This window comes from Suncus etruscus, chromosome 15, assembly GCF_024139225.1.
Source record: "Suncus etruscus isolate mSunEtr1 chromosome 15, mSunEtr1.pri.cur, whole genome shotgun sequence".
Classification (NCBI taxonomy): domain Eukaryota; kingdom Metazoa; phylum Chordata; class Mammalia; order Eulipotyphla; family Soricidae; genus Suncus; species Suncus etruscus.
The window spans coordinates 13,745,840-13,773,658 of record NC_064862.1 but is presented as its reverse complement, the minus strand read 5'-3'; the positions used below and the strand labels follow the sequence as shown (position 1 = coordinate 13,773,658).

At 35.3% G+C, this 27,819-nt stretch overlaps 1 protein-coding gene across 1 annotated transcript in view; it reads right to left on the bottom strand.

Moving 5' to 3' along the window:
• The window catches only part of UTRN (utrophin), a 576,171-nt gene that overhangs the window by 36,517 nt on the left and 511,835 nt on the right, over positions 1-27,819 (bottom strand). The window contains 3 exon segments of the mRNA XM_049789386.1: positions 17,428-17,539; positions 22,874-23,040; positions 25,905-26,062. Of these exon segments, the coding sequence (XP_049645343.1) occupies positions 17,428-17,539; positions 22,874-23,040; positions 25,905-26,062 (437 nt within the window).

The following is a 27,819-nucleotide window of genomic DNA, read 5'->3' as shown; positions in this document are numbered from 1 at the left end:
TTCTGAGTGCTAAGCCAGGAGTAACCCCTGAGCATCAAACGGGTGTGGCCAAAAATATTAAAAATTATGAGTTAAAGGGTTGAACTGTGCTAGTACTCTAGTTTGTTAGGACCATGGCTTGTTTTTTTGTCATTTCCCAACCATACAAATATATTCTATTTGATTTAGACTAAAATATCCACAATGGTATACAATATTATATTTTCTGTAATCATTTCATGATAATTAACCTTAACAATTAATTTTTAAATTAAATTATTTGAATCAAAAATTAAACTAAAATATTAAAAATAACTTTAAAAAGGGTGAGATCATCTGTAACCCCTACGTACTCATTCTAACCAATCCACTCCTTAGTATCATTCCTGTTTTTATTTACAGTTCAGGATACATATCAAATTTTGTCTTTCTAAAACTAGATTTCAGATATTTAAATTTTGGTACAGAACTGAATTAAAACTGGGTATCTGACACCTAGTTTGGCTGTCTACTTTGCAGCCAGATGGACTTTCCTCCGATATCTACAGAACAAGTGATCTTTTCTATAATACTCAATCAAACACTAAAATTCATGGTTGAGCTGCTGTCAGCCCTCTTTATCATCTGCTACCCATCATATCCTTCATTGTAGAATATCAGGACTCATGTAAACGAGTGCCACAAACAAAACCTTAACACACACAAAGCTTTAAAAAATTCTAAATCAAGGCTTGAGTAATTCTGTCTTTTCCATTCTGCCCTTATTTCAACTAAATATGTCTGATTCTAGGGAACAACTGGGGAAAAGTTTGATTGTAAAAGGCTGCAAGAACAGAGGGAGACTAGAAATAAGCCCAAGCTATTAATATTTAAAGTTCACCTATTTTCGGTTTAATTTAAAAATATATAGCAAGAATGGTTCACATTATTAGCAGACCTTATCATAAGACCTATCATGTCAATTTTCACTAAAATAGCATCGACAATAAAGCACATGATGACTTGCACTTGTACGAATAGATTTCAAATATTTAAAAAAATGCAGAAAGCTAAAAATGAAAAGAAAAATATCTAAGAAATTTTGTGTGTATTGGGGGATTTCAATAAGAGTAATGGTTTAGAAGTTTTGAATTACATCAAGCACAACAGGTAAAAATAAAATACAACTGAGGGCAAAGAAGAACATTTTATTAGTGTTTTATTAGTGCTTAAGAAGGTCACTTGAAGTTTCTGCAGTCAGTATCACAACTTCGGATCAGTACGTTTATAGGAATGTTTATCTGACTTTTTAATGATTACTATCTTTATTTAAGCACCATGATTACAAACATGTTTGTAGTTGGGTTTCAGTAATAAAAAAGAGCAACCCTGTGGCCGGAGAGATAGCATGGAGGTAGGCATTTGCTTTGCATGCAGAAGGTCGGTGGTTCGAATCCCGGCATCCCATATGGTCCCCTGAGCCTGCCAGGAGTGATTTCTGAGCATACAGCCAGGAGTAATCCCTGAACGCTGCTGGGTGTGACCCGAAAACCAAAAACCAAAAAAAAAAAAAAAAGGAGCAACCCTCTTCACCAGTGAATCCCAGTAGATAAATGAACAGTATAGTGGTCTACTCAAAGTTACAGGACCATCACTACCACCTAATTCCAGAACATTCTATTAAATCAGAAAAGTGTCCTATACCTGTTTGTAGTCAAAGCCATGCTCATCATTTCTTTACTTAGCCCTTGACAGTCACTACTTTATTTCCTGTTTTATTTATTTTTTCTGGACATTGTTTATAAAATGAATAATATAGCATGTGGATTTTTGCAATGGATTTCTTTTACTTATCATAATTCTATATTATCTTGTCAATATTTAGGTTTAAATATAAACTCTTGAGAAAAATAACGATGCATTATTGGAAAGTGGTCATTCAATTCCAATTCATAATTCATTCTTTAACAAATTTAAGAGATAGAAGGACAGAGCAAAACCAACCAATAAATACAATGTATAATCTAGAACATTCATAAATAGAAACTTATCTTCTTTTGCCAAAGTTATAACAAGTTAAACTTAATCTTGTGCTTTTGATAAAGCTCAATATATATTTTAAGTGAGTGACTTATTCACAAATAGAACATTTTAATCCCAAATCAATTTTTGTATTTTGTGAAAAACAGTTACAATTCAGTTAATACCAGAGAAATCTGATATTAAATTTAGGAAAGTAGAATGTAATTCTTCAATTGGGATAAAGCTAAAATAAGAGTTAAATCCATTTCTCAATGAAAATGTTTAACATGTTTATATATATCTGATAGAATTTTCTACTTAATGACAGTAGATGATTTTAATATGCTAGAGCAATATTTGATAAAAAGCATAAAGGAGCACTACTCCTTAGCATATGAATATATTCAGACTTAACTAATATTTACTCTAGGTGTAACTCTTCCATTTTATCAAATAATTACTTACATTAAATTATAACATGAAATGAAAAGGATCAATCATTGCTATACAAATTATACATTCCTTAAAAATTTTGTATTTCTTAAAGATTAAGATTTTCATTTATTACAGAAAAATAATAGTTCAAGTAGGAGAGCATATGTCTAGCATGCACAAGGTTCTGAGTTTAATCCTCTACATGACCAAACATCAGATCTGAATTTCTGAACTGGGGAGGAAGAGAAATGAGGGAGAGAGGAAGGAGAAAATAGGGAGGGAGCAATAAAGGAAAGAAGGAAGGGAGGGTGAGAGGGGGGAGGAAAAAAGGAAGGAAGGGAGAGAAGGGGGAGGGAGGGAGAAAAGGAGAAAGAGAGGAAGGGAAGGAGGGAGAGAGGAAGGAAGGAGAGGAGAGAGGGAGGAAGGACTTCAGTTCGATTCCTGATATTGTCCTCTGAGTTAACCTTGAGTACAGAATAAGGAAAAATCTATGAGCATCACTAGGAATAATCCAAACACACCCTGCACCCTCACAACAAAGAAGGAAATAGAAGACCAAAGTTTTTTTAAATCAAATAGATCTATACATAGATATAAATGGATATGAATAGATCTATAATTCTATTAATACTTTTCTTTTAATCACATTTAACCACTAAGCCAAGTAATTATAATTTTTATTGATCCATAAGAAATAAATGTTTAGAACTAGACCTAAAGAGCCAATAAAGAGGACGTTATTTTTGCAAAATGCACCTTTTTAACACTCCTAGGGAAAAATGTGATACTTGCTAAGAAAAATAATCCATTGCCATTGGCAAAAACATCCTCAGTACATTCTGATTGTGCCTTTAATTTTAAATAAACCCCATTTAAAATAAATCCTATTTAAAATACTCACGTTGATTCTTACAGAATTTATATTAAAATGCTATTTTATGACTTTTTAATTGCATAAACAAGACATAATCAGTGAAAATACAATTAAAGAGATGAAAAAGCACTTGTCTTTAATGACCCTGGTTTGGTCCCCAGTGACAAATAAGGTCACTGAATGCTGCTAGGGATAATAAAAGAACACAGAGCCAGGAGTAAGCTATCAGTACTTAATCAGGAGGGTATACAACTTGAGTTTTCATACTAATATTTATTAGATTCTCTATCTTAGACTCATTTTTGTTTTTAATTTAAAATTTGTAGTTTGAGGCCACATAGGCAGTGCTTACTCCTGGCTCTGTGGTAAGGAATCACTCCTGACAGAGACCATATATAGAGCCATCTTAGATCTAATAGTATGCAAAGCAAGTTCCTTAACTCTTGTTAACTTCTAGGCGATAAGTTAGTTTTTCTAATATATAAAGTCCTGAATAACTTACATTACTCGATTATTTTTGGGGGGCCACACCCGGTGGTGCTCAGGGGTTACTCCTGGCTGTCTGCTCAGAAATAGCTCCTGGCAGGCATGGGGGACCATATGGGACACTGGGATTCGAACCAACCACCTTAGGTCCTGGATCAGCTGCTTGCAAGGCAAACACCACTGTGCTATCTCTCCAGGCCCATCACTCGATTTTTTTAATCAAGATAATGATATTACTTAACAATCAAGTGTACAGCAACTACATGAATCAGAACCAAAATCACCACACCACACCTACCACCAAAGTGCCAATCACCACAAACCAGCGTTCAGTAAGTCATCAAACTTTGGCTATTACTAAAAGTCAAATAATATCACTAAAAGTATGATTAGAGTCATTTTTTGCACCATAAGCAAAGCAAGTGCTTCAAACCCTATACAGTCTCTCTGGCCCCTCTTGGGATTTAAAATATTTAAGAATTCATACATATAAACGTATTTGGTAGAGCTTAACCTGTTGCAATTCTTAATGTTTCTGAAGCTCAAACTGTCCTGTCTTTGACCAGAAGAATTATCCTTCACTTTGGCCACGTTATCATTAAGCCTTACACTTAATTAAAACACCTTGGGATTCCATCTCCAGTTATGTTTGAGGGACTGATTCCTTTTCTCCATTAATTTGGAGGAAGTGCTCAATGTATCAGAACCTCTTCTAATTTCTTGCATAGGGAAGACTTTAACCAAGTATTTTAATAACAGAAGGTACATTTTTTCAAACACAAAATACTTAACTTACACAGTTTGACCTTGAATTAGGTAAATATAAACCCTGCGTTTTCTTTTGGTATAAAGTCAGGCTATTGAAAAGTCAGGTGTTAATTCAGTATTTTTTCCCTTTCAAATTAAAGGTCTTGCATCTGTTATATTCTTTCAGTATATGATGTTCACTTATTTGATCTTTGCTTCTTTTTTGTTGTTGGTGGTGGTGGGAAGATTTTCTTGAATTTTCAAAGTTACTGTTATTTTTTCTTGAATTTCTATTATAAGAACTCAAATTTATGATTTTAATCTTCTTGTTTGCCTGCTTTTAGTATTTTTTTATTTTCTTTTGACTGTTTTATGTTGTATTCTACATTTATTTTTCAGATTAAGATTTTCCTCTGATTTGTCTTCAATTTTATTTAAAGTATGCAACTACAGTATTTATTCACTTATTCTTCACATACATTCACACATTCTTCCTATGGTAATCTTTGTTTGTTTGTTTTGAGTCACAGGGCAATGTTCAGGGGTTATTCCTGACTTTGTGCTCAGAAGTCGTTCTTGACAGGCATTTGGGAACATATTGATGCCAGGGTTCAAACCACTGTCCATCTTGGGTTGGCTGTGTGCAAGGTAAGTGCCCTACTTCTGTGCTATCTCTATGGCCCTATGGTAATCTTAAATTCAGAAATGATTTTGTCTTTGAACTATAATTCTTCCCTGAGTTCCTTTCACATATAAGGCTTTACAATTCCTATTTGTAACTTTATTTCATGTGTTATATCGTTATATCATTTTATTTTTTATTATGTCTTGTTCTTAGAACTTATTTTGATACAGTAGGCTAAAACTTGACATTTTAGATGAATACATATTTCTAGCATACTTTATTTGTAATGCAAATTAGCTTTTTCTTACATAATATTTTGATAATTGTTTTATGTGAGATGGTACAATGTGGTGTGACTTTTCTGTGTGTTTTTGCACCAGTCTGCAATGCTTCAGGGTTACTCCTGGTTCTACACTTAGGAATTACTTCTAATGGTGCTTGGGGAAACCTATGAAATGCTGGAAATTGACGACAAATCGGATGCATGCATACAAGGCAACCATGCTATGACTGTGTTCGTATGAATAGCATACACACTACTTTATACATGCTTTATATAAAATATTCAATTTGCATTTTACTGCAAATGTTGATGCTGATAAAGTAGTGAACTCCAAAAGATGGATAAAGGACCCTCAGTCATTTTCTTCTCATACTATGACTTACAGGAAAAATAAGGCAAAGATGCAGAAGCATCCAGAAATCAGAAATCCAAATCCTCAGAGTAACACCTTTAAAAGGTCCCGGAGAGATAGCATGAAGGTAAGGCCTTTGCCTTGCATGCAGAGGGACTGGTTCAAATCCCAGCATCCCACATGGTCTCCCAAGCATGTCAGGAGCGATTTCTGAGCATAGAGCCAGGAGTAACCCCTGAGTGCAGCCAGGTGTGACCCAAAAACCAAAAACAAACAAACAAAAAAACCCAGGTCTTTCAATGATCTTCCTTACTTAGATCAAAAAGAAGATGATTAACACCACAGTTTTCCAAAAACGTGACTAAAAAGGGATTATTAGCTAACTTGAAAATCACAATACCTAACTTCAAAGTACTTAAAATTTAGACAAAACAGTGAAGCCATAGAAACTTTAAAAAATATTTTAAAATGTAATTATTTTAATTAATTATTTTATTTATTATTTAATGAATTCAAAAAATTCAAAAATCATTTTAAATCTCCTACAATTTTTCTTTTTATCAATTGGAACTTGGGGTTATAGTATAAACACATTACTTGTGATACTATAACAAATGGCAATATTTTTACATTAGATTTCCACTGTTGACTACAAATAGGAATGTTGTATATATATAAAAATGATAAAATAAAGACAAATATTTATGTATAACATGTTTATTACAAATAATTTTATAAACATAAGTATATAACACAATAATATGGTATGAATAGGCAAATGAGAACATGATTTTTGTTTTGGATTTTAGAGCACTCCCTGTGGTGTACAAGTTTAATCCTGACTCTGCACAGTGAAGCTTGGCATGCTGGGAACTAAAGCCCAGTCACTTTTGTATTATTCAAGACCCTTACTCACTCTACCATCTGTCCATCCCAGAAAATAATTCAATATTGTCATTTGGATTTGGCACAGTACTAAAGCGCTTGTTGGATATCAATCAGTTGCAAGGAATCGTATATATGTCATAGTTCCAATGCTATACACATCTGTTTTACTGATCATTGAACTAAGCAAAAAGTCTTCCCAACATTTTTATTTCTTTGCTTGCTTTTGCAGAGACTGCCCAGCAGTGCTCAAGAGGCAGGGGCCATTCTTGGCAATACTTGGTTAAACAAGGCATTGATTCAATACAAGGGCCTGAGAATATGGTATTGCTCAAGCCTTGCAATGCTAGGGACCTCCAGGGTGACACAGAGGTGCTTGAGGTTCTTCAAAACCACACCTGGCAGTCCTGGCAGTGCTCGAGGGCCTCCAGGGCTATCTCCAGAAATGCCTGGTGAAGGCATGTGGTGGCAGGGATGGAACATGACCAGGAACATGCTGTACTGTCTCCCAGACCCTCAGTACTGTTTAAAAACCACCAAATCACTTGTCCATTGTGATTTAAATTTCGTCCATTTCCACAAGCTGAAATTCAGACAACACATTGCATTTCATGGATAGAATATAATCAGAGGAATAAACTCAGATGCTCTCAATTTCTAATGGAAAAAAATCTGCAAGTAAAGTGTCAGCATTAACAGAATTGCAAAGGGGGCCAGGAGAACTGGAATAATAAGTCATGCAAAGTAAAGTGCATTTTTGTCCAAACCTCACCTTAAAGCTAATGAGACCATCTAAATGCAGACAGCTTACAGGGGAAACGATGTAAAGGGAGCTGAATTTAAAGAAAAAGACCAGGCCCTTTTCAGGATGCTGAGGTCAGACAAAGCAGTGATGCGGCATTGTGAGCCCATTGGCAAATATCTGAAGAGGCGGAGCTGTTGAAACTAGAGGACACGTAAAGTAGAGCTTTCCAAAGGATGAATCGGCAAATTTTTTTATATTTGATGTTTATGAATTTAGGAATGTTGGCCGTGGTAAGTGAAGAGGAGTGGACCAAATGACCATTTCTATTTTCTTTTTTGTTTGTCCTTGTTTTTTTGCCAATGACATGCAATTTGTTAGCAAGATGCGATTTCACTTTTAACTTTAAAATAAAACTCTCAGCAGAACACAATGATTCTTTCACAGTCTCTAAAAGCAGTGAAAATATAAAACATTGCTTTATTTCCCCCATATAGCAAGAACATACTTTACCTGTTGCTTGGAAAGCAACTTGTATTTGCCTAAAAATGTCATAAAAAACTGTTATAATTGCTGGTGGTATCAAAAACTGTTTCCTAGGAAGATTTTTTTTTTAATCTGTGACTCCTCAGGAGTCTGTAATTGAGATTCTCACCAGAATCTCAAGTTCTCAGGGTGAACTAACAAGTTCCATCTAAACCCAACATGTAAGCAAATTATTTATTTCATAGTGATTCTACCCCCAATAACCTGAATGCCAGAGTGCTAGCTATTCTATTTGTTTGTGGGTAAAGGGTTTGGGGGTACAGCTGTGGATCTGCTTGGGATTCAGGTGATGCAAAGGTTAAAAATAGAGATGTCTGCAAGCAAGTCCATCACTCCTGCATAATCTCTCTCAACTTTTGCTAGTAATACAGTTTTAGAAATAACCCATTTCTTCTTCTCCATTTCTCTCAAGTCACTTTCTGATTCCAGCCACAACCTTTAATTCCTGGCATCTGTATATACAAATGACTGTGGTTACTGCCTCTCTTCATTCCTGGATTTCCTTTCTGGACCTCATTTATTTTACTTATAAACAAAGTATCCTACATACTATTTACTTATGTATTTATTTTTGGTTTTTGGGCCACACCCGGCAGTGCTCAGGGGTTACTCCTGGCTGTCTGCTCAGAAATAGCTCCTGGCAGGCACAGGGGACCATATGGGACACCGGGATTCGAACCAACCACCTTTGGTCCTGGATCGGCTGCTTGCAAGGCAAACGCCGCTGTGCTATCTCTCTGGGCCCTCCTACATACTATTTTAAGAGTACTTGCAACTTTTCTCCTACTGAATTCTGATAAATATCACCTTCAATCTCCTCCATTGCAGATTGTATAAATTCTCCTTTAAAAAAGTCATGGAAAAGGTTTTTGCCATTTTCTCTTAGATTCAACAATCTTATTTACTAAAATCAATTTGCCCACCCAACCCTCTTGGCTGTAATTTTGGCCAGATACAACTACCAAGGTCACTTGTAGAGACAGCCAGATGATCTTCATTTCACCTTTAAATGTTTCAATTCATGTCCTACTTCTATCACACATTGAAATATGACCATATCTTAGTCATTACTCAAAACAAACAAGTTTTAGTCCCAGAATTCTAACTTGAACAAGTCTGCTGCAGATTCAAAACTTCTCTTCCTAACTTCCTATATCTTGGATTAAAAAAAAAAAAAAGAAGACTATTTTTCCCTCCATGATCTTGATCTCTAGCCTCTCAGCCCATTTTGGAATTTTTTTCAGCATAAAGAGAGCCTAAATCAACCACAGCATCATTAACACCTTTCAATTGCTCACTCTTTTGGCCTTCAACAACACCTCTTTTAACCTCAAAGCTGCTGAGCAAGGATGGAGTCACAGCCTGCAAATCCTTGCCAATTAACCTCAGCTGCACTGCAGTTTCAGTGGACTAATCAATTTCCTCATTTCTCCATGACTCATGCTTGCCCCCAGAAGCAATTCAAAATGTTTTCCATCTTGCTTCATATTTAACCCTACTTGACTCTCATTCACTATCTGCAATTATCTGAACTCTTACATATCACACACAAAATTCATCATACTTCCCCATTTAGAAGATCATCTTTTTTTATGCTACCAGGGATCAAACCCAGAACTAAAAGATTATCTTTAAATGTCACACAGAATGTTGTTTCCCTTGATTTGAATTAAATTTTTCTGCAACAGAAAAAATAGATATTATTTCAAGGCTGAAATCAAGTAGTTTGTTTTGGCCACAAGTGGCGGTGTTCAGGGGACCTTATGGGGTGCTTGGGATTGAATGCATGTCAGCTTTATGCAAGGCTATTTCCTACCTGCTGTACTATCTCTCCAGTTCCTAAATTCATATAATATTTACTAGAAAGTAAATGAAACCAAACCCCTAGAGGGTGGGACCAATAGCATAGTTGGTAGGGCATATGCCTTGCAGGCTGCTGAGCAGATTTCCATCTCCCCTATATGGTCCCCAGCCTACTGGGAGCAATTTCTGAGTGTAGAGCCAGAAGTAACCCCTGAGCACCACCAGGTCTTACCCGAAAACAAAGACAAACAAACAAATAAAAAAAGAAACTAAACCCTTGTACATTAAAAAAAAGAAAACACCCTAAGACAAAACTACTATAATACAAAATGAAACTACCTTCAAAATAATAATTCAAAAATCAAACAGTCATGTATAAGGAAGAAAATTTTGATCATTCTCTTGATCTCTAGGCTTAAAAAGTATAAATATATATTTACATATACTTATAAAATATAAGTATCTATATACTTCTGCTATACAATGATCCCATTTCTCTTTTGCCTTTTCTCTATCTCCAGTCACTAGAAAAAAATCTCTGGAATATGAAGGGTACTCAACAGTACAAAATTCCAGCAAGCATTAAAAAAAATGCTTGCTACTATTATATATTGTGTATATCTCATTGACAGCATTAAAACACTACTTTCAAGCCACTAATTGCTCAAAATCACCTGTCTACAAAAATTTAGATTTATCTTTAAAATAAAGAAAAATTACATGACTTCTAAGATCTCAGATTTATTAATCTATTATTTGCATTTATAATGTCAAATATGAGTTCATTTGTCTTCTCTGGACCAGAATAGGCTTAGTATTTTAAAAGGACAATCATTCATGTCCTCAAAAATTAAAAAAAAAATCACTGAGGAATTAAGCCAGCACACAGAAAATAAAGCAAGCAGAATACTTTGCTCTCATGTTGAAGGAGATAGGTGAGTTTGAGAAGAGTTCAAAAAGGAACTAAGAGCTGGACTGTTTAGTCAAAGTATAGGATTTGGAGAGATGACAGTATGGGTGGCAGGTAATATAGTCCATTCTGAAAGTTTTTGGGTTTTTTGTTTGTTTTTATTTTTTTTGGGTCACACCCGGCAGTGCTCAGGTGTTACTCCTGGCAGGTTCAGGGGACCATATGTGATGCCAGGATTCAAATCACCAACCTTCCTCATGCAAGGCTTCCCTCCATGCTATCTCTCCAACCCCATTCTGAAAGCTTTTGATGAGCTCTTATTGACATAAGAAAAATAAAAGTCTTACATGTGTAAATCTTGAACTATAAGATGTCAACTTCATTTCTATATGTCAATGTCTTATTAACATCAAAAATACCTTTATAGTCCAGAGTTAAGGAATTCATTTTTCAGAGACAGCAGAGGCTAGGATGGTGAAGCCTGCAGCTTTGGGACCTGGAAACCACAGTGGCACCAGATGAGGGACAGAATCCAAGACAAAGAGTCAGTGGAGTACAGCTTCCCCACTCCACACTGTGGCCTCACCCTCCTCCTAGTCAAGGAATGCCACAGAAAACACCATACTACAACTATAACAATGAGAAAACAATGCAGGCCTCCACCTTCCACAACAAAGTTGGTAGCTTCGAAAACCTGAAAAGTATCAACCATCTATTTAGCCTCTCAGATAAAAACTTTAGAGAAGAAATATAAAGAAAGTTCATGGAACTAAAAAAAGGCATGGAACAAACTAAACATGCCACAAATAAGAATTAAGAGGATCTGAGAGTAGATATAAGAAAACTTCAAACTGAAATAACAGGGCTGTAATTTTTGTTAGGCGAAATGAAAACCACAGGAAAGCCTCTCCAACAGAGTAACAGAAGAGAGAATAAGTGAGCTGGAAGATGAGATGCATAACAACTTCATACAGCAGAAGAGATTGGAAAAGAGCCTCAAAACAAATGATCAGAAAGGGAAAAGTCCTCAAAGAATGTGAAAAGATAAAAATAGAAGTCTTTATTAACCTCACAGAAACAACATCAGAATTACTGAAGTCTCAGAGGCACAGAAAGAAATCCCTCATCAAGTATCAACAATCAAGGATATCATTGCAGAGAAACTTCTACAGTTAAAGAGTTCATGCAACCAAATCCTGCATGCCCAAAGAGTACCAGCTAAAAATGATCAAAAGAAAAACACTCCTTGTTACAACAATAAACACCAGAGATAGGGATGGAATACTAAAAGCAGCAAGTTCAAAAAGGGAAATTATAGTTCAAAAAAGCATACCTAAGATTTACCACAGACTTGTCACAAGAAACCCACAAAGCCTGAAGGCAGTGGCATGATATAGTGAACAAACTCAATGAAATTAATGCATCAACAAGAGTACTTCACCCAGCAAGATTTGCGTTTAGTTTTGAATGTAGGATCATAACTTCACAGATAAACAACAGCTTAGAACCTTTACAGACTCAAAAACCAGCCTTAATGGGGCCAGAGAGATAGCATAGGGATAGGGTGTTTGCCTTGCATGCAGAAGGACGGTGGTTCGAATCCCGGCATCCCATATGGTCCCCTGAACCTGACAGGAGCGATTTCTGAGCATAAAGCCAGGAGTAATCCCTGAGCGCTGCCGGGTGTGACCCAAAAACCAAAAACCAAAAACCAAAAAAAAAAAAAAAAAAAAAGAAAAACAGCCTTAAAAAATGAAATCAAGGATTGATACTGATAAGACAAACAACAAGACATTCAAAACTCATACTAAAAGATGACACTAAATCCCATGACAATCATCACTCTCAATGTCCATGGGCTAAATGAACCAGTTAAAGAGATGCAGGGGATGGGGAAATTGGGAAATGATGAACACTGCTGGTGAAAAAGTTGCACAGATGAAGATGGGTGTGTATATTATGGCTGAAACCCAATTATCAACATGTCTACAAACATGGTGCTAAAATAAAGTATTAAAATTATCTTTATAAATTAAAATAGTTAATCCATGAATATTAGCCTTTTATATTTAAAACCATCAGAGATAACACACTAATCTATTTTTAGAATTATTGGAGTTTTTTTTTTTTTTTTGGTTTTTGGTCCACACCCAGTGACACTCAGGGGTTACTCCTGGCTATGCGCTCAGAAGTCGCTCCTGGCTTGGGGGACCATATGGGACGCCGGGGGATCGAACCGCGGTCCGTCCTAGGCTAGCGCAGGCAAAGCAGGCACCTTACTTCTAGCGCCACCGCCCGGCCCCAATTATTGGAGTTTTGAAAATTTAATATGAGTCATATATATAAACTTCAGATAGTTTATAACAATAGAAACATTCCAACCCAGCTTAAAACCAGAATTATATAAAGAAGAAATCAAGTCTGGGATATTTTTGTTGTTGTTGTTGTTTTGTTTTTGAGTCACACCCGGCAGCTCTCAGGGGTTACTCCTGGATCTACACTCAGAAACCGGTTCTGGCAAGCTCGGGCGATTATATGGGATGCCGGGATTCGAACCACTGTCCTTTTGCATGCAAGGCAAATGCTCTACCTCCATGCTATCTCTCCGGGCCCAGTCTGGGATTTTTGTTTGTTTGTTTTTGGATCACACTTGGCAGTGTGGCAGTGCTCAGGGCTTACTCCTGGCTCTCTGCTCAGAAATTACTCCTGGAAGGCTCCAGGACTATATTGGGTGCTGGGGAACGAACCTTGGTTGCAGCATGCACAACAAATTTTCTACAATCTGTGTTATTTGCTTAGCTCAAGTCCATATTTTCTTTTTCTTTTTTTTTTTTTTTTTTTTGGTTTTTGGGCCACACCTGGCTTTGCTCAGGGGTTACTCCTGGCTGTCTGCTCAGAAGTAGCTCCTGGCAGGCATGGGGACCATATGGGACACCGGGATTTGAACCAACCACCTTAGGTCCTGGATCAGCTGCTTGCAAGGCAAACGCCGCTGTGCTATCTCTCCGGGCCTCAAGTCCATATTTTCAAAACACAAATGGAGACACTATTTGAAGAATGAAAACATCATGGTTCATCTAGAAACATACAAACATTTAAAATTGAAGAGGAACCAATAATTGTTCTTGAACATTCTTATTTGAGGTCATTACCTAAGAATACATACGTTGCATGAATTAAGGAAAAATCAGGTAAAAGATAAATCTTAAACTGCTAAATTTATAATATTAGTTCAACTGTTTAAAAATGTCATCTTATACCAGTGAGGATGACATATATCAAAAATATTGGAAACAGTTCATGTTGACGGGGAAGTGGTGAGAAAAGAACTCGCAGGCACTGCTGATGGGAATGCTGCCTGGTCCAACACCTATAGAAAACAGTATAGAGGATTCTCAGTAAACTAAGAATTGATTTACCATATGACTCAGGAATCCCACTTCTGGGTATTTATCCCCAGGACAGAAAAACACTGATCCATAAGGATATATTCACACAGCTATTCATTGTAGCACTCAGTATAATAGCTAAGAGATGAAATCTACCTAGATATTTAACAATAGAGGAGTGGATCATGAAGATGTGGTGAATATATACAATGGCATACTACATAGTAGTGACAACTCCCACTTAAATCATTGCATTTCCTCATGCATTTATTCTAAATACCACATATAAGTGATATTCTGTTTTTATCCTTCTTCTGGCTTACTTCATTTAACAAGGCAAACACCCTACCACTGTGATATCACTCTGGCCCCACATGTTTAAAATTTTTAAGTAGATAAATTAAAAAGATTCAAGTAAGTTTTCAAACTTAGCATACAAATAATTAACTCATTTTATCAAAATTGTGGTTTCAAATGTGGAAATAATTTATCATAGAAATCATTTAGGAATAAATTAATTAGTGATTAAGATCAACAAGCAAATTTTAGAAAGGTCAAAGTACCTCTCATAGCTAAAAAAAATTTAACCTCTACAATACAGAGTAAACTGCTACCCCAGAAATAATGAAGTGACTTTTTAAAGATGAGGTAATAATGAAGCAGCTTTGGAAATAAAAAATTCAGAGATTTTATTTAAAAATGATAACTAGGGCCTGGCATAAGAGTATAGCAGTAAGGTGCTACCTTGTATGTATGTGGCTAACACAGGTCCAATCCTCGACATGCATTTAATACCCAGCACCCATATGATACACTGAGTCCTGGTCAAAAATTATCTCTGAGCACAGAACCATAAGTAAATCCTGCTGAGCAATCCTGAACCCCAACTCCCAAACAAAAACAAACAAAAAACCCCTTGAGAATGCAATCTATCAAAGTACAGATGATTCTTGAGCATGCCCACACTGGCCAACAACTAATGCTGAAGAGGGTAGCTTACAAATTTGTCTAGGTATATAAAAATCATTAGAAGGTAATATAAGATCAAGGAATATAATTTTATAGATTTTTTTATTCTTCAATATCTTTAAATGCATAGTAAATTTTTATACACCCTGAACATATGTGTGATTTTCCTCATTTTTCTAGTTTCAGAATTAGAAATCTAAATTTCTAGATATAATTACATACATTTTAACATTACATATTTCTCCAATAAACTTCCTTCCTCATCAAAACCCATCTTAAGAGTTTTGCACAATCTGCTCCCTGCCTTTCTCTTGAATGTTGTCTCCTTCTATTCTTCCTTTTGTGTAAAAAAATAAAATCACTCTATGTCCATGTGAAATTAGCACCATTTCTTTATTTTGAAGCATTATACTTCTTTCTACTTTTAGGGTGAGTCTTGTAGATGTGTGGCCTGTGCTATTCAGAATCCCAGACAAATACACCCCTTAAACCCAGCTTACACGCTCCACTACTGGCATCTTGAATGTCTTAGTAACTTCTCATCTCAAAACCTTAGTAACTTCTCATACTTTTTTGTCTGCTTTTCAAATTAAATAGTGCCATCCCCCCATCTCCTCTTGTGTGGCACTAATCTTGCCAAACTCTTCTTACCGTTAGACCATGATTCTTTTGTTCTGATGTACTCCTCCACTAGTTCTTTATATCTCTGATTCTCAAGACAAATATTAACTTTTCAGAAAAAACCTTTCCTGATCTCTTAATCTAAAGTGCCTCCTCTAATCTTTTATCCATTTATTTCTTTTAAGGCACTTACAATAACCTGTAATGATCTCATTTATTCACTGCCACACATTCCCTCCTCTTAAATGGAAGTAGCAGGAGAGGCAGCAATCTTGTTTACATGGTAGACACTGATGAAATACTAGAAGCAAGAATAGCCTCTGACATGTGCTTGAGTGCTCAGTACTCATCTTTAGAGTGAAGAAATAGGTTAATTAGTAATAAACAGTGCCTTACGAATTTTCTTAGGAGAATGATTTTGCTAGTTAATGATGCAATATTAATTTCCATCCATATTATTGCAGTGAATTTTGGGGAGAATTTCTCTCTATCTACTGGGTACATAATTATTTGAGATAAGATACCAAAGACTAGGATTTCTTCTGTATATTTGCAAATAACACTGTCTTTTTTATTTATCAACTTACTATCCCAAAGTAAACAATTCCTTGCAGACAACAGATAAAATGTATTAAACCAATGAATAAATGTTAATTCACTATTCAGAAGTTAAAGAACAGCTCCTGACAAGAAATGATGATAACCTTTGAAATAAAATAGCTTTATCAAAAAAAGGAACAAGGGATCAAAGCAATAGTAGAGTGGGTAGGACATTTTCCTTGTACACAGCTGATTTGAGCACTCCAGGTGGTCTCTCAAGCCCCTTTAGGAATAATCCCTAAGTATAGAGCTAGGAGATAAATTATAATAATACACTCAATTAAGTAGCTATTGATAGGAAAAAAGCATAGTATGCAGCTAACTATACAACATATATACAGAAATTGTACAACTAATTCTGTGAAAAAGAGCAGAATTCATTTATAATAGTATAAAAATATAAGTAAAATCTGCTGGGAACAGGGGTGGAGGGAGGACAACATTGGTGGTGGTGCCCCTGATTCAATGTCACTATGTATCTAAAAAATTACTGTGTAAGATTTGTAATCCAGTTTGATCAAAATTAAAATAAAAAATATATAAAAGCTATAAATAAAGGGGACCAGAGAGATAGCACAAAGGTGTTTGCCATGCACACAGCCAACCCAGGTTCCATCTCCAGCATCCCACATGGTCCTCCACACCTGCCAGGAGTGACTTCTAAATGCAGAGCCAGGAGTAACCCCTGAGCACTGCTGGGTGTGGCCCAAAATCCCATAAATTAATTAATTAATTAATTTAAAAAATCCTAAAATCACAAATACTGGAATATAGTTTAGTCAGATCTAGATAGACTTATTTTTTATTTTATACATTTACTGCATAAATATAATAATTATTAAAACAGTTAAATAAAGGGCTAAAGGAAGTATTTCTCAACACATGGAATTATTTTGATGTAGTTCACTGTGAAATTTTAAACATATGCTTTTTTAATATACCATGGTCTACTCACAAAGTTGTTCAAAATTCAATCTGGTATAAATAAAATTAAATTTTATATAAATATAACTATTTGGTTTCATAAATTTAATAAATGTAACCTCAATTCATTTGCTTAAAAGAAATTAAAATTTTTTTCAGAAAAATGTTATTTCATTATATTAAAAAATAATAGATACTAGTTAATTCAATAGCAACATTAAAAACAGAACCCACAAAACTGTAGCTTAGTACTTACAGGTATACAATATTCAACCATTGGATAATGTAATTTGTGGCCTTTTGCTGTTCGACCGGAAAAGAAACAACTCTGGCAGACATCATAGTTAAAGTGCTTTAGGCTTCTATACCTAAAGAGAAAAAGAAAGAAAATCAATGACATGCGTAACTATTATTTAGTCTAAATCAATTATTTGTGATAAAAAATGCATCCATTTAAGTCACTGTGAAAAGAAAAGGTACACTGATTACATGTAGAATCTATTTAGCATCTTAGTTTCCTATTATAAAGAGAATTTTGTGAAATATCTCCACTCCTGCCACCAGGCGAGTGGAGATTAACCAGCTCCATAGACTTCTTGAAAGGCAAGCCAAAGAATCCACAGAATACACTGGTCTCAGTCTGTGAGGCACTAACTAGGAGGGCCCACACAGTCCAAGTCCCTGCTCTACTGAAGCCTCAGCAGCTGGATCCACAACCCATAATCGCTGTCCTACCAATGGCCCAACTTCAAAGTTTTTTCAGTGATCTCTGCAGAGATACCTAATTGGCAAAAACCTCTACTAGGTTTGCCAGTTTTGCGGGCAGAGAACTCTGGGTCTTCCATAAATGAAGTTGAGTGGCATTCCCTCCTCTCCATACTTTTGGAATTGGGCAGCCCCTGGCAATGTCCATTAGCCACTGCCTCGTCAGCTCATTTTGGTTCTACTATATGGATTCTGGTATTTGTGAAAATACTTAGAAAACTCTAAAGACTCCACAAAAACAAACAAAAAACCTCTTAGAAAGAATAAACTTGCATAGTCAAGTAGCAGGCTATAAAATAAACATGCAGAAATCCATGGTTTTTTACTTGCAAATAAAGAAACAGAAGAGAATTAAAAAAAATAAACAATGCCATTCACAACTGTGCCTCAGAAAATCAAGTAAAAAATACAAAACAGGTGAAAGAAAACTATTAAGCAGCCTACTAATGGAACAAAAGAGGACATTAGGAGGAAATGGAAATGCATCCACTGCTCATTAATTGGAAGGAATAACATTGTCAAAATGGCAATCTTGCCTGGTTATACAGATTCAATGCAGTCTCCTTAAAATACCCATGATAATTTTAAAGATATGGATCAAACACGGTTGAAATTTATCTGGAGTAATAATCCATTTTACCATCCCACCCTAATAGCTAAAGAAATCCCAAGGAAAACTAGGAATTGAATCTCCATCTGAGGCAGCGTTTCCACTTGTTGGCAGCTATCCCAAGGGCCCCCAAACCCATTTGCATTCCTATGTTTATGGCAGCACTACTCACAACAGTCTCTTAATTGAAAGGACTTCTGGGCAGTGATCTCCTCCTACCTTGTCATATACATCAGAGGTACCAATCTACACTGCATTAATTGTAGCATATAAAGTTTATCACACACATCATTACCTGATTATAGGAAAATCTCATGCCAAAAGGAATGTAACAACTAAAGAAGATATTTTGATGACGAAAAATAATCAAAACAGAAATCATGTGCAACTTTGACATCAATATAGTAAATTACTCAATGCAGGGTAGTTATGAAAATGATCTGTAAAATCACATGTAAATTGATCCCAAGGAAAATCAGCCTGCATTTGCTACATTTCTTATAGTTTTCACAGGGAAAAGCTACGAGTTGAAATAACTCGTCATTAAAATCTATATTGATTTATCACTATTATTGAACAGATATGGAGTTTTACTATTACTGAATACTTCCAAGGCTTCTTGCACTGTAACAAACCCTTGAGAACCCTGGCAGTGGGCATTGTGTCCACCAGTGAAAAATGCTGATACTCATTCAGAATTGCTAATGGTGGTGATAAGCACCTGGCAAATCAAAAGCACTGGAGTGGGGAGAAGGGAGCTCATTCTTCTGTTGGAATTTCAAAGGATTCAGTTGGGAAGATGAGTATTTCCTCCTCTTCCTTTCTGAAAAATGGATCTAACATCCCACTTTAAAGACAACTATGAAAAGGGGATGTATAAATGATCATGTTCTGGTGATCTAGTAAACAGCCTGGTAAACAGAGTTACAAATACCTTATAAGGGTGCAGCGAGTAGGACATTTTCCTTGCACCCAGCCAAGCTAGGTTTGATTCTTGGCATTCCAAATGGTGCCACAAACACCACCAGGAGTGATTTTCAAGTGCAGAGCCAGAGCCACCTTGAACACTGGGGGGGTGTGCCCCAAACCCTCCCCCTGAAAATACTTTGTCATAGATAGTAAAGTTCCTGAGAATAGAACTTAAATGTCCTTATTACTAAAAGAAAAGAAAATTTAAGTTTCACTATAAAATATGATGTTACTTAATATCATAGATTATAAATTTGCAAACTATATGTGTCATTTTGTAGCACTTAATTTTATATGATTTTATACGTCCCTTCTGTCACTAAATCTAGGGGAGAGAGAACAGAATTAGCCTTTATATGATAATAAAACAGCTAAATAAGTCCTAGATTGCCTATCTCAGGACTTCTGTGTTTTTGTTTTTGGTTATGTTCGGTTTGGGGGCCACACCCAGCAGCCAGTGTTCAGAGGTTACTCCAGGCAGGCTCAGCAGAACATAGGATGCTGGGTATCAAACCCAGGTCATCCACATGCAGGCAAAGCCACACCTTACTCACTGTGCTATCATTCCAGCCCCTCAGGCATTTTTAGCTCATGTATTTAATTTTATATTAAAAATTAATTTATTTCTACTACACTAAATAGCTGTATGTGACATTCTTTAACCTAATATTTTATTGCCGCTTACTTTGGAAGTAGAGCAAAACTCTAGCAGTATTTAAACATATGATTTGGAGTTCAGAGAATATTATATTTTGTTAAATGATATAAAAATAAATGTATATTATATCATATACACACTTACATATATCAAAGTAATTTTATACACTCAGATGACATTCAGTTTACTCTAATGTCTAGGTTTAAATTTGCATTCATCTTTGTAGTTCAAAGAAACAGATATTCCTGTAACTAAAAGCTAATAAGACCCAATCTATTTTGGTTCTCTTTTATTACTAAAATTTTGGTTTTGTTTTGTTTCATTTTTGGGTCACACTCAGTAGTGCTCTGGGATTACTTCTGGCTCTGCGCTCAGAAATTGCTCCTGGCAGACTCAGGGGACCATATGGCTTAGGGGGACCACATGGTACACTGGAGAATCGAACCTAGATCTGTCCTAGGCTAGCACGGGCAAGGCAGATGCCTTATCGCTTGTGCTACCACTCCAACCCCTAGAAAACTAACTTAAATAACATCAATAAAAAAAATATTACCAAACTATACTAGCAGTTTAAATATGCAGGTGTGGTTTCCTAAATATATAGCTAGATTTCTTGAACAAGCTGTATTTCCCTTCCAATCTTAAGAGATGGAAAGAAGTTTCTACAATTTTGAATGAACTTCTGATTTATGGGAGTTATTCTCACAAATGATTTTTAGAATCTTCCTGCAGCACATAACACCTCTATCACCTTTCTAAAACTATTTCTTTTATTTCCATTACATATTTCTCCTTAAGATTTCTAGCCAGGCTTCTCTCCTCTTATTCTTCTCTTTCTAGTCCTAACTTCTACTAACCCTCATGGATCTACATGCCTTGTAATGGTATTTCCATGTAAAGGAATAGTTCAATGAAAACAGTTCACTGATACTTGTAGACTTAGCTAATATCCTAACAGTGAATTTGTTGATAATCATAGAAATAGCATTTACTGAATGCCTCTCTTTTGACAAGAACTGCCCTTATAATTTTCCATGCTCTTGGGAGGAAACACTCATAGAAATTAAATTGAAGAAACTCATGGTCACCAAGGCCAAACAACTAACCAATGCATAGTGTCATGAAGAATATCCAGGATACCTACATAAGCAGCCAGACAATAGAGCTAGTACTTAGTACATTACCTCTAATATATACTTCTATAGACTTGAGGCCTTATCATTGGTACTTCTAATCTTTGTATTAAAAACATCTGCATTTTATATCAATACTACAAACATAACACCAGCACTGTTTACCCTTTCTAACTAGTTTCATAGTTTGATGAAATAGTTCAAGTTTATTCAAAGGCAAAGAGAATAATGTAATAAATTTCATAGACCCACATCTCTCCTTTGATAAGTCTTATTATTAGTCAATAGTTTGTTTTAGTTTTTTTTTTTTAAGAAAGAATGTTTTCAGGAACACTAAAGTCATCAAATACAATTTTTAATGGCTTATGTTCTGGCCTTAAACCACAGTTTCATGAATCTGGTCCCTCATCATATCTATAGGCATTGCAAAAATCATATAGCGGATTTTATATATATATGATGGTCCCTCATCATATCTATAGGTATTGCAAAGATCATATAGCGGATTATATATATATATATATATATAGTCTAAACTGAATTAAACAAAATTAGTTAGTATAGAGATATTTCCCAAAGTTCCATAATGGATTTTATATCAGCATAGTATTCTTGTTTTATCAATATTCACAATCAATTTTTCTATACAGTATCACATAATTTCTTCTGAATTGAAAATTCCTCTTCTAAACACCTAATGTTCTTTTTTCACACATATTGATAGAATAATATGACTTCAGAGTCAAAAGGTCTTCATTTGCATCCCAAATTTGTCCTTTTTTACTGGATATCCAGTTATGGACAACTTCTCACACTTAAGTATCAGGACTATAACATGTGCTTAAATAACATCATTTTGTTAATACTGCTTTACTTGTAGTCATGGTTTTTCATCAGTAACTTTTGGTGAGGACTTAGGGTTTTATAAATCTTAGTATTTTAATGAATACTGAGACAGAAAATGCAACATATTTTAAAAGTGTACTAAACCTACAAACCAGAAGTTTTTATGACATTACTGTGTAGAGCTTCTGATACAAAGATGAACAAATTCACCTAAACATGACAGAAATAATAAGAAGTAATTACATTCCTATTCAATTACTACTTAAATATTGTTTCCTGCTTTCTGAAGTTTGGCCTTGAACACCTACCATTTCTATTCTGCCAGGGCAATTTTTGTATAAAGGGGCATGCAATTATTATGCATGAAAATGTCTACAACTTAAATAGGAATGAAGAAAAATCAGACATTTTAGAAGAAAGATTTTGTCTTTGGTTAGTTGTTTAGTCTTCCTGACCCTGAGTTTCTTCAATTAAATTAGTATGAGTGTTTCCTCAGATGAGCAAGGCCTCTGTAGGAAGCAGTATAAATATTTACAATAATGAAATATGCTTCATAAAGTGACTATTAGGAGGACATATAATTTTCAGTCAGTAGAATGGGATAAGCATCTATTTACAAGGCAATTCCCCAAATGTGGATGCAAGGAAAGGGATAGAGCCATACACAGAGATTATATCAACAGAACTGAAAACAGCTGCCACCATTGGTCCAACTTCTTACCTGAATCCAACAATTGGACATTCTTTACAGATGTTGCATTTGGCCTGATGCTTTGCAGTCTCAGCTGCTGCCACTCGATGTAAAACTGGCAACCAAACCATAGATTGGGGTTCCAGCCGCATCCAGTCTATAAACTCTTTCACACTTATCTCTGGCTTGTTGTTATTCTGGTGAAGAAACGAATATATTAGATATGAGTAAAATTCCTTTGTTTAAATTGGAACAGTTGAGGGTCAAAAGATAGTCCAGAGTTATGGCATGAGTTTGCATGCAGCCAATCCCAGTTAGATTATCGGCACCATGGTCCCCTGAATATTGCTGGGTATAATCCTCTAAACCAAGTCACCATCAGGGTGCCTATGTAATTTCTGGTATCTTAGGTTTGGCAGATGGGAGGGGTTCCTGAACGACATGGGAGATCCCTCCACCACAAAACGGGACAAATTGGAAGCAAAAGTTCTTCAAAGAAGCGTTTCAACCAATTGTATCACAGTGAGCACCACAACCAAAAAAGCTTGCAGACACCAAAAGTGTGTGTGAACCTAGGCATGGTAGATCAGCAGTAAAAAGGGAAAGGGATGGGAAAATAAGAAAATGAAACTTGAAGTTCAAAGTTCTTTTCTGTTTCACATAAATACTATAATCCTATAAAATTCATTCATTTAGGACAGGAAATTTTTGTAAGAGGCATACTGACTTGCAGATTTGAAGGTGATTAGAAATGCTAAATCAACTGCTCTGTCTGTGCCTTCTCCAATTCTGTTAAAGCATTCGCTGAGAATGATTATGTGTGTGCTTTGCAGCATTTTCAAACTTATCATGGCAAGTTTTGTGAAATATCTGGTCCTTCTTCAATCCAAATACTAAGTAATTTTCACACTTACAAAGTTAAATTTGTATCAATATCCTTTGCCTGCTGCTGTCAAGGTCATTCTGTGTTCTAGCACATGTGAGAACCATATTCAGAATTCTCCTTTGATAAATTTTGTATTTCCAAAACAAGAAAGGGGCCATTACAAAATGTAATAACCCATAACATCAATTCTCCTTACCAGCATAGTATGAGCAATTTGTTTATTTTCTTTTTCTTCAGCAATGATAAATCACTGAAAAACCTTTGGCAAAGTGTCTGTAGGCTTGTTCCTTATGTGTATGTATAATTTCAATGGTAGCATTTCTAAATTGTTTCTATATATGCTAAGCATTAAAAAATAAAATGATTTTGTAATTTAATTTTAGTAGCCTAGGTGGGTACAAATTCTTGTGTGTCATTCTCCATTTATATGTAAATTGCTACAGAGAACTTATTGAAATACTTGAATATATTTTAAAAATCTTGCCTGCAAGAAATTCTGGATATTTTTATTTAGTGAATATTTATTCAGTTGTTTTGATTTTCAAGGCATTGAAGATAGGGATACATCAATGAAAAGGACATAATCAAACTCGGTTCATAGTTTAGAAAGATAATCACATTAAATAACCAATTATCCAATTCTGCATGGAATTATAATTATAATAAATACTGGAGACTAAAGTTTCAAGTGACAATAACAGGGACATATAACCTTCTTTGAAGCAATCAGAAAAGGATTTTTCAGTGAGTTAAGGGGGAGGATCTTATGAATGACTACAGCTTAGAAATAAGGATGAAAGAATAAAATAAAAGTTAAGAATAAAGCTTAGAAATAAGGTTGAAGATTTTTTTTTAAAGGACATCCTCAACTGATTTTCCAAGGCACCAAGGTAGAAATAAAGAATCTGAAACTATAATTGGGAAGCTTAAAGCAAGAGGAGTGATAAATAATAGAACTAAAAATGTTTGGTTCAAACAAAAATTGACACATATTAAAATGTTTAAAGCTTGGGCTGGGCAGTGGCGCTAGAGGTAAGGTGTCTGCCTTGCTTGCGCTAGCCTTGGTTCGATCCCCCGGCATCCCATATGTTCCCCCAAGCCAGGAGGGACTTCTGAGCGCATTAGCCAGGAGTAACCCCTGAGCGTCACCGGGTGTGGTCCAAAAACAAACAAAAAAAAAACAAAACAAAACAAAAAAAAAGTTTAAAGCCTGAAGAAATAATGACTTTACAAGAAAGTTTCTGTTCCTTAAATCAAATGTGCTTTAAGAAGTAAAATATAAACTTTACATATAAACCCAATTTTCTTAGCCATTTGGTTCCAGTCAAAGCCATTTGATTCATTCTTTAGAATAAGATTTATAGGGGCTGGAGAGATAGCATGGAGGTAGGGTGTTTGCCTTGCATGTAGAAGGACTGTGGTTCAAATCCCGGCATCCCATATGGTCCCCTGTGCCTGCCAGGAGTATTTCTGAGCATAGAGCCAGGAGTACCCCTGAGCGCTGTCGGATGTGACTCAAAAACCAAAGAAGAGGAGGAGGAGGAAGAGGAAGAGTAAGAAGGAGGAGGAGGAGGAGAAGAAGACGAAGAAGAGGAAGGAGGAGAAAGAGGAGGAGAATAAGGAGAAGGAGAAGGAGAAGAAGAAGGAGAAGAAGAAGAAGAAGAAGAAGAAGAAGAAGAAGAAGAAGAAGAAGAAGAAGAAGAAGAAGAAGAAGAAGAAGAAGAAGAAGAAGAAGAAGAAGATGAAGAAGAAGGAAGAAGAGGAAGAAGGAGAAGAAGAAGGAAGAAGGAGGAGAAGAAGACAAAGAAGACAAAGACGAAAAAGAAGGAGGAGGAGGAAGGAGGAGAACGAGGAGGAGGAGGATATGCAGAAGGAGGAGGAGGAGGATATGCAGAAGGAGGAGGAGGAGGAGAAGAAGAAGAAGAAGAAGAAGAAGAAGAAGAAGAAGAAGAAGAAGAAGAAGAAGAAGAAGAAGAAGAAGAAGAAGAAGAAGAAGAAGAAGAAGAAGAAGAAGAAGAAGAAGAAGAAGAAGAAGAAGAAGAAAAAGAAGAAGAAGAAGAAGAAGAAGAAGAAGAAGAAGAAGAAGAAGAAGAAGAAGAAGAACAACAACAACAACAACAACAACAACAACAACACTTCCCGGACTTCTTTCTGCCACTGATCATTCGTGCTTACCTGTTGAAAACAGCTACGGACACTGGGCTCAATATTACTACCCCCAAAAGCTGCAACTTCCCCCAACTGTCGAGGAATCTGGATGGCATCATGAAGCAACAGGCCAAGCTGTCTCTGGTCACACATTTCTGTAGGTCCTGCCACTTCATTAAAGAGATCTATAGAAAAAGCAGCGAGGTTAATTTCTACCTGCTTACAATGCTCTATTTTGTAAAATTTATTGGTCAGGAAGATTGAAAAATGCTGACTGTCCCTCCCCGGTCCCGAAAACAAAACCCATAGGAACTTGATTCTGACTTCTTGTGTTCTGAGTCCCACCAATCTTAATATTCTATAAGTTTGCAATTAGGAAGTGATTAGCCACATTTTCTTAAGATAACCTAGTTTTATTTATTTTGGGTTTGGGGCCAAATATCAACAGATCCATTAACACAAATTTCCTCTTTATAAATGTGCAATAAATACATGTGGTTTTTTCCAATAGTCTCAAAGATTCTCTCTGATTGAAGAAAAAAAATGAGACCTAACAAAACCTCCTTTGTTCCTATTAAAGAAACAGACAAAAATAGACAATAGTATTAAAAAAATCTTTAAATTTTAAGAATTTTGTTTGTCAATATTTTAAGTTTATGCATAAACTCAATATTCTATTATATATGCATAATACTTATTTAAAGGTTTCTATATTCAATGCTATTATTAAACACTAAAATATAAGCAAATATTTCCTGGGCTCAACTAATCTCTCCTTATTGGATATTAACATTTTTTTCATTATTTCAATTCTTGTAACAAGATGCACTTATACAACATTAAAGGACTCAGTAACAAAACATGTATGTATTCATAATTCTTAGCTTTTTTTTAACTCAATCTTTAAAGAAATATTTCCTTCATCTAATATTTCCTTCATCTAATAAAACCTCTTCTTTCCAGAACAGTTTTACATTTTATTAATCACCTATAATAATTTGGAGGCTAGTTTTATGAACATATTTCCAGTGATATAGCTTAAAAATAATATACTTAATTAAGTAGAACTGGGGTAAAATTGCATATAAAAATAATTCACTCCCTTAGAGAAATTATACTTTTTAGAAAATATTTTCCAAGTTGCAAAAATTTAGAATCATGAAAATTCTAAATGCTGTTCATATGAAATTTTCCAAAACCAGAAAAAATAAAAGCAAAATTTTATGGAATAAAAGACCATAAAAAGAGGTTGGTGCTATAGCACAGCAGATAGAACCCCAAGAGCCTGCCAGGGACAATTTCTGAGTACAGAGCCAGGAGTAATTTCTAACCATCATTGAGTGTGGCCCCAAAAGCCAAACAAACAAACAAAAATAACAAAGAGTGGCAAGAGGTTGATACTGGTGATAGAATTAGTGCTGGAATATTATCTAATATTCAATTCTGAAAAACTTTTGAAAACAAGGTGTTTTGATTAATTTTTTAAAAGAATCATTGTTAGGGAATAATAAATATTCAAAGGTAATATAAAAGAGTATTTGTCTTATGTAAAAATACTCATCTTACAGGGGTAGGTCTTTGAGGAATGATGTAGAGAAGCAGGCATGGGGGTGGAGTGTGAGATACTAAAAGATTTCATGTATAAAACAAATCTTACTAATAAAGTTTGTAAGCTACCATGCTTAAAATAAAATAAATGAAAAACCAGACAAGCAAAATATACTAAATAAAAACCCAAAATTCCAAACAACAACTAATGAATGAATATGAATGATATCACATCAATATAGATCATTCCCCCTTCCCATTTCTTAGGGACGAAGACTTGAACCAACATTATAAACAGGGAGTTTTATAATACTAGCCCAAACTCATTGAAATGATCTAGCAGTTATATAAAATATGACTGTGATTTAAGCATTCATAAGGAAAGCAAATTCAA